General features: G+C 40.6%; 2 protein-coding genes across 2 annotated transcripts; both read right to left on the reverse strand.

Annotated features, from left to right (window-relative positions):
* Window positions 1–617: 617 nt before the first annotated feature.
* On the reverse strand, window positions 618–8,367 carry LOC131182138 (uncharacterized). The gene is made up of 7 exons (XM_058150787.1): window positions 7,957–8,367; window positions 7,355–7,605; window positions 5,097–5,163; window positions 4,434–5,002; window positions 3,339–4,323; window positions 2,642–2,888; window positions 618–2,194 (listed from the first exon to the last, which is right to left on the reverse strand). Exons 1-7 carry the CDS (start codon window positions 8,365–8,367, stop codon window positions 618–620), a joined length of 4,107 nt encoding a protein of 1,368 aa, XP_058006770.1.
* A 204-nt stretch (window positions 8,368–8,571) lies between these two features.
* On the reverse strand, window positions 8,572–9,741 carry LOC131182139 (uncharacterized). The gene has a single exon (XM_058150788.1). It carries the CDS (start codon window positions 9,739–9,741, stop codon window positions 8,572–8,574), a length of 1,170 nt encoding a protein of 389 aa, XP_058006771.1.
* Between the last annotated feature and the right edge of the window lie 1,215 nt (window positions 9,742–10,956).

The following is a 10,956-nucleotide window of genomic DNA, read 5'->3' on the forward strand; positions in this document are numbered from 1 at the left end:
ACTCCACTTGGACGCCACATTGGATGCCAACTAGGATGGACTTGCTGACGTGGCTGCCACATGTATGCCAACTTGGACGGATGCCACTTGGTCTCTTAGCTCCTCAAATATGCAAAGAAATGTATAGCAAGGTTGGCTTCTCTCTTCCATGTCCCAACCGAATACTTGCAAGAGGTTGGACTTGGTGATGTGCTTATGCACCAAGCCTTGAAGCTTCTTAGCCATTGCTCTAGTTATTGGCCCTTGATGTGCAATTGGTGCAACGGTTCCTCATCATCCTCTCCCTCTTCGAAAGAATTCGTCCTCGAATTGTCATCATCTGCATAGAAAGGAGCAAGATCAGTCACATTAAATGTAGCACTTACACCATACTCACCTGGAAGGTTTATCTTGTATGCATTGTCATTAATTCTCTCTAGCACTTCAAAAGGTCCATCACTCCTAGGCTGAAGTTTTGATTTCCTTTGTGTAGGAAACCTCTCCTTTCTCAAATGAACCCATACAAGATCACCAGGTTGGAACACCATCTTCTTTCTTCCCTTGTTAGCTTGGGCTGCCCTCCTCTCATTCACTTTCTCCATTTGTTGCTTTGCTTTTTGATGCATTTGTTTCACCATTTAAGCTTTCCTTTTGCCATCTAAACTAGCAAGCTCATTAGTAGGCAAAGGCAACAAATCTAAAGGAGTTAGTGGATTAAAACCATATACAAGTTCAAAGGGTGAATAACCAGTAGATGAATGCATAGACCTGTTGTATGCAAATTCTATGAATGGTATGCACTCCTCCCAAGCTTTCAAGTTTTGTTTAATCATTGCACGTAGAAGAGTGCCCACGGTCCTATTGACAACTTCTGTTTGCCCATCCGTTTGTGGATGGCAAGTGGTGGAGAAACAAAGTTTTGTTCCTAATTTTCCCCACAAGACTTTCCAAAAATGGCTTAGAAATTTCACATCCCTATCACTAACAATTGTTCTAGGAATGCCATGCAATCTAACTATCTCCCTAAAGAACAAAGAAGCAATGTAAGATGCATCGTCAGTCTTGTGACATGGTATGAAATGAGCCATCTTGGAAAAACGATCAACAACAACAAAAATACTATCATGGCCTTTCTTTGTCCTAGGTAAACCCAAAATGAAATCCATGGATAAATCTACCCAAGGTTCACTAGGAACACTCAATGGCATGTATAGACCATGCGGCCTTACTTTCGACTTTGCCTTCATGCAAGCCACACATCTAGCACACACTCTCTCTACATCCCTCTTCATGTGTGGCCAATAAAAATGTTCCTTTAAAATTTCTAAGGTCTTTGCAACCCCAAAATGTCCCATTAAACCACCAGCATGTGATTCTTTAACAAGCAACTCTCTAATTGAGCATTTAGGCACACATAATTTATTTTCCCTAAACAAGAAACCATTATGCCTATAGAATTTATCATATGCAGCATGTTCACAAAAGGCAAACACTTTCCCAAAGTCATCATCATTAGCATACATTTCTTTCACATGTTCGAAGCCTAAAAGTCTAGCGTCAAGCATGGAAAGTAAAGTGTACCTCCTTGAAAGTACATCAGCCACCACATTCTCTTTGCCTTGCTTGTATTGAATCACATATGGGAAACCTTCAATGAATTCACTCCACTTGGCATGGCGCTTGTTGAGCTTGTTCTGCCCCTTTAAGTATTTGAGTGACTCATGGTCACTATGAATGACAAACTCCTTCGGCCACAAGTAGTGTTGCCAAGTCTCAAGTGCACGCACCAGAGCATACAACTCTTTGTCATAAGTGGAGTAGTTCAATGTAGCCCCACTTAGCTTCTCACTGAAGTAGGCAATCGGTCTCCTTTCCTGCTTCAAAACACCTCCAATACCCACTCCAGAGGCATCACATTCAATCTCAAAAGTTTTAGAAAAATCAGGTAAAGCAAGTAAAGGTGCAGAACACAATTTCTCCTTAAGTGAATTAAATGCATGCTCTTGTTCTTCCCCCCACTTGAATCCCACATTTTTTTTTACAACTTCATTCAAGGGTGAGGCTATGGTACTGAAGTCCTTTACAAATCTCCTATAAAAACTAGCCAACCCATGGAAGCTCCTCACATCACTCACAGACTTAGGTGTAGGCCACTCTCTAATGGCTCTTACCTTGTCCTCATCAACCTCAATTCCCTTGCCACTCACCACAAATCCTAAGAAAATAACTTTGTCCATACAGAAAGTGCATTTCTTAAGATTGGCATACAAGCGCTCTTTTCTCAACACCTCAAAGACTTGTCTCAAGTGCAGCAAATGATCATGCATATTTTGGCTATATACTAGGATATCATCAAAATACACTACAACAAATTTTCCTAGGAAAGCACACAACACATGGTTCATAAGCCTCATAAATGTACTAGGTGCATTGGTCAAGCCAAATGGCATGACTAACCATTCATGTAGTCCATATTGAGTCTTAAAGGCAGTTTTCCATTCATCTCCTAATTTCATGCGAATTTGGTGATAACCACTCTTTAAGTCAATTTTAGAAAATATGCATGCACCATGCAACTCATCAAGCATATCATCAAGTCTAGGTATGGGATGTCTATACTTTACAGTGATTTTGTTGATTGCTCTACAATCCACACACATGCGCATGCTCCCATCTTTCTTAGGCACCAAAAGAACAATTACGTAACATGGGCTCATGCTCTCCCTAACATGGCCTTTTGCTAGAAGCTCCTCCACTTGTCTTTGAAGTTCCTTAGCCTCTTCCGGATTGGTTCTATAGGCTGGCCTATTTGGGATTACAGCTCCAGGCACAAAATCTATTTGGTGCTCTATGCCTCTAATTGGTGGTAGCCCATTAGGTATTTCTTCAGGGAAGACATCCTCAAACTCCTGCAACAAGGGCAAAGCACAACTAGGAATGGATTGGTCAAGGTTAGAAACATTGGTGTAAGCTCCCTTACAAATTAGCAAAGCCATTGGCATACTAGAAAAATATGCAGTCCTCACATCCTTGGCTTTTGCTAGCAAACTGACTTTATTCTCTCCACTCTTCTCACAACTCTCCTTTTGCCCCGAGCCCTTTCCTTTTGGTTTCACTCTTTTGGAATTTTCTCTCTTCTCTTTCTCTTCCTCATTTTTCCCACTTACTTTTTCCTCTCTTTCTTTTCTTTCTTTCTCTTTTTGCACTCTTAGCTCGGCCTCTCTTTGTTGTTGCTCATTCATGGTCTGTTTTATCCTTAATTGATCTTCAAAAGCTTGTGCGGGTGATAATGCTGCTAAAGTAACCCTTCGTCCATCATGATCAAAGGAGTACCTATTCCTAAATCCATCATGCACTACCTTCCTATCATATTGCCATGGTCTCCCTAGCAAAATATGTCCAGCATGCATTGGCACCACATCACACAACACCTCATCCTTATACCTTCCAATAGAAAAAGCCAACATCACTTGCTTGTTCACCTTAATTTCCCCACAGTCATTCAGCCATTGCAACTTGTATGGTCTAGGATGCTTGATGGTGCGCATGCCAAGCTTCGCAACCATGAGTGTGCTGGCAACATTCACACAACTACCACTATCTACAATCATGCTACAAGTTTTACCATTCACCAAGCATCTAGTGTGGAAAATATTTTCCCTTTGCAGTGCATCTCCCTCTTCTTCCTTTGCTTGTGCACTTAGTGCACGCCTAACCACTAGAATATTTCCTCCCACGGCATGCTCTACATCACTAGCTTCCTCCAAAGGAGGCATACTCTCACTAGCATCATCATCATCAACATCATCATCTTCTGATTCGATCTCCCCATTCGGCCTCATCACCATCACCCTCTTGTTAGGACATTGAGATGCATAATGTCCCTTCCCTAGGCACCTAAAACATTTGATATCCCTAGTTCTCCCACTAGAGGTATTCTGTCCCTTGCCTTTCTCAGTCACACTAGGCTTTTCTCCACCCCTAGTCTCCTCTTTCTTTTCCTTAGAAACAACCTTGGAATCACTAATTTCACCCTTCTTCCAATTCGGTTTCCATGGAGCATTGTTGCCCAAATTCATACCTACACCCATTTTGAATGCTTTCTTCTTCTTTAGTTGTTTTTCTATCTTGATTGCCATATTTAACATGTCATCAAGCTCTACATAGTGTTGTAGCTCCACTAAGTTGGCAATATCAAGATTCAGCCCCTTTAGGAACCTAGCCATAGTGGCTTCCCTATCCTCCTCTACATTGGCTCTTATCATAGCCATCTCCATCTCCTTGAAATATTCTTCCACACTTTTGTTTCCTTGCACCAGCCCTTGCAACCTTTGGTGCAACTCCCTTAGTAATGTTGAGGTACAAATCTGTCCCTCATGATTTGCTTCATCTCATCCCAAGTTTCAACACCCCTCATCCCATTTCTCCTTCTTTTAGTGAGCAATTGATCCCACCAAACTATGGCATAATCTGTAAACTCAACTACTGCAAGCTTCACCTTCTTTTCCTCACTATAATTGTGACAATCAAATATGAGATCCACCTTCCTCTCCCACTCCAAATATGCATCCGGATTGGCTTTGCCTTGGAATGGCGGAATTTTCATTTTGATCCCACTAATGTTACCATCCACTCTCCCTCTCCCTCTTGCTTCCTCCATATTGCCTCTTCTCAAGTTTCTGCCTCCACCTCTTCCACCCCTATTACCTGTCATCCCTCTCGGTCTATGGTGGTCATCATGTGCAGCAGAGTGCTGGTCATCCCCTTCATCAGAATCATCATCATTTTCATCCCCCCAATCATCTATAGGTGGTGCATTGTTCACTCTAGATCCCCTAGCCCTATTCTGCCCCTCATTTGTGTTTTGTCTACCATTCCCACTATTCTGCTCAATTCTTTCAATTCGGTCAGTTAGGTTGCTCAATTGTCTACCAATTCTTTCCAAATGTTGAACAAGTGCTTGTTGGTAAAAAGGATTATCCATATTAAGTCCACTAGTTTGTTCTTGTGACATTTTTAATACCTGCACAAAAAAGTTAGTAAAACAGAAAACAACCTCACAAATTCACTCAATTTTTGGTCACTCAAGTGTTTGTACTCAGTTTATAGGCTTTTACCCTCTTGGAGTTCTTGCCACTCAATGCCTTTTTCCACTCAAGCTTGCTTACCAAGTTCTTGTCAGAACTAATGCAATTCCAGCAAGTTTAAATCAAGTTTTAATATATGTTCAAGCACAAACTCAAGCAAAACGTGTGGAATAAGGGTTTGTTATGACACTTGAAGCAAGAAATGAAGACACCAAGCTCTAGAGCAATGAAGTGAAATAGGAGTCGAAATTACCTTGCTATTTTTGCCTCTCCCCGAAAAAAAAAAAGGCAAAGTTGGAATTTTGTAAAACTGTTTTAAGGACAGCAACAAGACATAATTTTTGTAGGGAAAATCAAGTCTAGAGGTTCCAGAAATCACCTTGAAGTTTTGGACTCCAAATTGGCCTAATAGGTGCTAAATTTGGTTCACCAAGTAAACAGTAGAATTTTTACACCAAATTTGATTTCTAGGCTTAATTTCGCCTACAAAGCACCCCTATGATGTTTCAGAATTTTCTGGGTTGGTTTGGCTTTACCTCCCCCAAAACAGCCACCAAATAGAAATATTGAACTTAAATATTCCAGCACTCAAATATACACTTTAGCACCTTTTTTTTTTCTTCTTTCTTTTTGTTCTTTTTTTTTTATTATTTTATATCATGTAACCACACAATAGATACATCCAACACTAAACACTTCAACAACACACTTCACAAGACACAAAGATGCAAATAACCAGGTTGTGAGGAAAAAGCTTAAGGTAGGAAACAACACAAATGTGACAAAACAAGGGAAACAAGGACAGATGCAAGAAAGCCTCTAATATACCCTATGATTAGTAGTATTGAGTGTAAACTCACTACTAAGCCCTGAATATGTTCAGATTTTCTTACAAACACCAGAAAACACTTGAAGAACCTTCAAGGCTAAAACACAAGGAAGAAAAAAAAGGAGAAAGGAAAAACAAGAACACAACAAAATGGATGACCAACCTGTTTTGAAGAGAGCCTAAGCTCTGATACCAAATGATATGAACCTGCCTAACTCCACCTCAAAAGCTAGCTCACAAGGGAAGGTTTGCAAACCCATATATATAACACCCAAGACCTCCCTGCAGAACCGATGTGGGACTCATCATTCCCGACCCCTTTAGACTGAACGTCCTCGTGAAGCAACCGGGGTCATGACTCGCTCACCCCGACTTCTCCCGAAGAACGTCAGGGAACCTTTGTACATAGCCCACCGACCCATACAGAGTGAGGCTCTGATACCAAATGATACGGTCTCTACCCTTAGTAGCTGATTCCACTAAGAAGAAAGACCAAAGGACCGTCTTCAAAACAAGCCAAGAAACTCCCTTGAACCTTCAACCCTTCACCTTGAAGATGGAGAACTGAAAATATAATTCCCAAGAAAGACAGCCAAGAACAAGACAAATTCACCTATGCTGATGAACAACCTTTAACATATAATAAAACTTAACAAATCAAGGCAAGAATTTGCTAAGAAAAATAGAGAGAGTTCTAAGAAGAACTTTGAAGCAAGCTCCAGCAATTTTGCTCAAAAATTTACCATATGAATTCTGATACCAAAATGAAACAAAAGAAGGCAGAAATATGGGTTGGTGTTGTCAAGACATTTCAACAACCATGGGACATGTGCAAGTCTTGGTTAATAGACCAATCTCTCCTAAAAATAGATACAAAGTTCAAACATTAATAGGAAGGTCAGATTTGGCAGCTACAATTGAAAGACAATATGAAAAGAGATGTTTTGTCTTGAAGCTGAAAGTAGTAACTTTGCTTTTCCTATAAAAGGTTGAAGCATGGCTGGAGCTCTTGGACAAAGTTATGGCTTCCAATCTTTGCAAAATGGACAAAAGCATCCTCAAAAGGTAGGTGGAGATGGGCTGCCAATTGTGCTGCCACCCAGGCACTCCACTTGGACGCCACATTGGATGCCAACTAGGATGGACTTGCTGACGTGGCTGCCAACTTGGACGGATGCCACTTGGTCTCTTAGCTCCTCAAATATGCAAAGAAATGTACAGCAAGGTTGGCTTCTCTCTTCCATGTCCCAACCGAATACTTGCAAGAGGTTGGACTTGGTGATGTGCTTATGCACCAAGCCTTGAAGCTTCTTAGCCATTGCTCTAGTTATTGGCCCTTGATGTGCAATGGGTGCAACCGGTTCCTCATCAATGCAACTCATCAAGCATATCATCAAGGCGAGGGATTGGGTGTCTATACTTTACAGTGATTTTATTGATGGCTCTGCAATCCACACACATGCGATAACTCCCATCCTTCTTTGGCACTAGCAACACAGGTACAGCACATGGGCTCATGCTCTCCCTAACATAGCCCTTCTCCATAAGCTCCTCCACTTGCCTTTGTAACTCCTTTGTTTCTTTAGGATTTGTTCTATATGCTGGTCTATTCGGTATTTGTGCTCCAGGTACCAAGTCGATCTGGTGCTCAATCCCTCTGATAGGTGGCAATCCTGGTGGCAACTCATTGGGGAAGACATCTTCATATTCCTGTATAAGAGACAAAGCATCACTAGGCAAATGTGAATCAAGGTCAGTAACACATAAATTAACCTCCTTGTACATAAGTATACAAAGAGGTCTTCCTGAATGTAAAGCCTCTCTAACTTCTCTTTCCTTCACATACAAACTCATTCTCTTCTCTCCACTCTCCTTTTGCCCCGAGCTTTCCTTTTTCTCATTTGCTCTCATTTTCTTTTCTTTTATTTCTCTTTTTCTCTCTTTTTCTTCTCTCTTCTCTTTCTTTTCACTCTCATCCAGCTCAGCCTCTCTAAGTTTTTCTCTCCAAGTTTCTTTCTTTTCTTCAATGGATCTAAGAATCCTTATTTGATCTTCATGCACTTGAGCTGGTGTCATAGGAAGCAATGAGTATGTTCGACCTTCCTTAGTGACCGTGTACCTGTTCTTCCTACCATCATGCACAACACTTCTATCATACTGACATGGACGGCCCAACAAAAGATGCGTAGCAACCATAGGTACAACATCACAAAGTACCTCATCATTATACTTGCCAATGGTGAATGGCACCACCACCTGTTTTGTAACCCTCAACTTCCCACAATCATTCAACCATTGCAAGCCATATGGTTTTGGATGTGTAGTAGTAGGCAAACCCAACTTGTCCACCAAGAGTGAACTAGCCACATTACAACAGCTCCCACCATCTACAATCACACTACACAACTTGTCATTCACCAAGCACCTAGTATGGAAGATGTAATCCCTTTGCATTTCATCACCACACTCCATACTCACTTGTGCACTTAGTGTGCGCATGGTGACAAGGATATTGCCATCCATAGCTGGCTGATCTCCCTCATCGTAGCAATCATCCTCATGCTCATCAACATTATCAGATTCTTCCTCCCTTTCCTCTTCACTTTCTAACTCTCCATTTTCCCTAACAACCATCACTCTTTTATTTGGACATTGTGAGGCATAATGTCCATTTCCCTAACACTTAAAACAGTTGTTCTTCTCCTCTACTTTCTCCTTTCCTTTCCATTCTTCTTTCTTGAATTTGGGAACTTCTTTCTCCACCCTTGAAGGAGCAGACCAATTTGACTTCCAATTACTCCTAGGGGCCGAATGGTTGGCTGGTGCATATCTAGCCACATTTTTCCTTTTTAGTTGCTTCTCCACTTTAAGTGCCATTTGTAGCATATCCTCCACCTCCACACAAGGTTGCAGCTCCACAATATTAGCAATTTCAGGATTTAATCCATTTAAAAAGCGAACCATTGTAGGTTCCCGATCCTCCTCAACATCAGCTCTAATCAACGCTATCTCCATGGCCTTGTAGTATTCTTCGACACTTTTAGTACCTTGAGTGAGTTTTCGTAACCTTTGAAGCAGCTCTCTGTGGTAGTAAGGTGGCACAAACCTGTTTCGCAAGATTCCCTTCATTTCGTCCCATGTCTCCACGGTTCGTTGCCCATTTCTCCTCCTCCTACTCAACAACTGATCCCACCAAACAATTGCATACTCTTTGAATTCTACAGCTGCTAACTTCACTTTCTTTTCTTTAGAATAATGGTGGCACTCAAAAATCAACTCCACCTGTCTCTCCCAATCCAAATAAACTTCTGGATTATCCTTCCCATGAAAAGGTGGAATTTGCATCTTTATACTAGCTAAATTCCCATCAACTCTCTCCTCATTTCCATCTCTATCCCAATGATCACCGAGCCTAAAATTTCTGCCACCCCTTCTTCCCCTAGGCCCTCTACCCCTAGGTGGTCTATGCCCCCTTCCGCCATAATGGTAGTTGCCATAGTCATAAGCTTCATCATACTCATCATCATTCCATTCAGCTTCTTCATACCATTCATTCCTATGTTCTGCCCAAAATCTACCTTCATTTCTATTCTGATTTCCCACATTTGCACTCCCATCATTCCTTCTATTTCTATCTTCTCTGTCTCTTCTCATCTCTTCCATAAACCTGCTCATCTCATTTCTCATTCCCCTTAATACATCCAATTCATCTCTAAAGTCATTCATTTCCAAATTCAGCCTTTCAAAGCTTTGTGCTACGGATTCTTTAAAAACTCGATCATCAGGAAACTCCTTTTTTTCTTCATTACCTCCACTACTACCACTTGTCTCTTGGAATTGAGACATGATTTGACTGCAAGAAAATGAAGTTAGTAGAAATGGCTCACCCTCTCAAGTGTTTAGCTCAAGTGTTTTCGCACAAATTTCAGGCTCTTACCCTCTTTTGGCACTCACACACTCTTGCCTTTTACCACTCAAGAGTTTGCTTCCCTTGTTCCTTTGGGAACTAAAATTCACAAACAAGCACAAATACTTGCTAATTTTATAAAAAAATAATCAACAAACGAAACTGGAAGAAATAAAATAGCAATAACCAGAGGGTGTGACACTAGAGCCAAAGAAATGGAAGACACCAAAAGTAGAAGCAAATGTGAACTAAATGGTATGATTTTTGAAAACTGTATGAGAGACAACCCAATAGAATGATATCAAGCTCAAACTTCCAATTTCATAGCCAACTTTGCACAAATACCAGCAGTTCACACAATTAACCAAAAATATACGACAATTTTGGTTCACCACACAAACGAATATATTTTGATCTGAAATTTGGTAGACATAGGCAACCCAATACTGACTAACTACTGGTAAAATTTCAGGAGTTTCTGGATGGGTTTACTAGGTGAATGAAATTTGATTAGGTCTGCCGCAAAATTTTGGTTCGGCAGGCAAACAATGTCACAAAACCCTGAAAATTGACACAAAAGCTACTGAAATGGAGTATAATCAGCTTGTAAAGTTTCAGAGTTTTCTGGGTTGGTTTGGTGTGTTAACTAAATTTGATCAGGAATGCTGCAAAATTTGGTTCGATATGCAAACAGTGGAATTTTCACATCAAATATGGCATTTGAGGTGTCTAGTAATACCCAAAGATGTTGGTAGATTATCAAGCTCAAATTCAATGTTTAACTTCACAATTCACAATTTCATCGCTTATGTCAGCTTGCCAATTTTTCAACATAACACAACTCAGCTTACAATCCAATCTCCTTTTTTTTTTTCCTTTTATATTGGTGCAAAGGATAAAAATTGCAGAATCAACTACTGATACCACTCAAGTACTTTCACAATCCAAATCAAGCTCTACCCACTAGCACACAGGCACATCCCAAGCATTAATTACCCAATTTAACATATTCAGACTTGATATCATATGACTCAAGAGGCAAATAGCTAGTGTCAAAGATAGGTTTTAGCTTGATTAACTCTAATCCTACAGACAAACTCAAGGAAAACAAGATGAACAAGAGATTTAATCTAAGATTAAGCAAAATACTGCAC

Source organism: Hevea brasiliensis, chromosome 8, assembly GCF_030052815.1.
Source record: "Hevea brasiliensis isolate MT/VB/25A 57/8 chromosome 8, ASM3005281v1, whole genome shotgun sequence".
NCBI lineage: Eukaryota > Viridiplantae > Streptophyta > Magnoliopsida > Malpighiales > Euphorbiaceae > Hevea > Hevea brasiliensis.

What these genes read in the sequence shown, in the direction of transcription:
- LOC131182138 (XM_058150787.1), bottom strand. Translation starts at nt 8,367, where the DNA reads ATGGAGTGTGGTGATGAAATGCAAAGGGATTACATCTTCCATACTAGG. An exon ending in TTCCTATGACACCAGCTCAA is followed by an intron (nt 7,606 to 7,956) that starts GTGCATGAAGAT and finishes TCTCTTATACAG; the next exon opens with GAATATGAAGATGTCTTCCC. An exon ending in ACAGATTATGCCATAGTTTG is followed by an intron (nt 4,324 to 4,433) that starts GTGGGATCAATT and finishes AACATTACTAAG; the next exon opens with GGAGTTGCACCAAAGGTTGC.
- LOC131182139 (XM_058150788.1), bottom strand. Translation starts at nt 9,741, where the DNA reads ATGTCTCAATTCCAAGAGACAAGTGGTAGTAGTGGAGGTAATGAAGAA.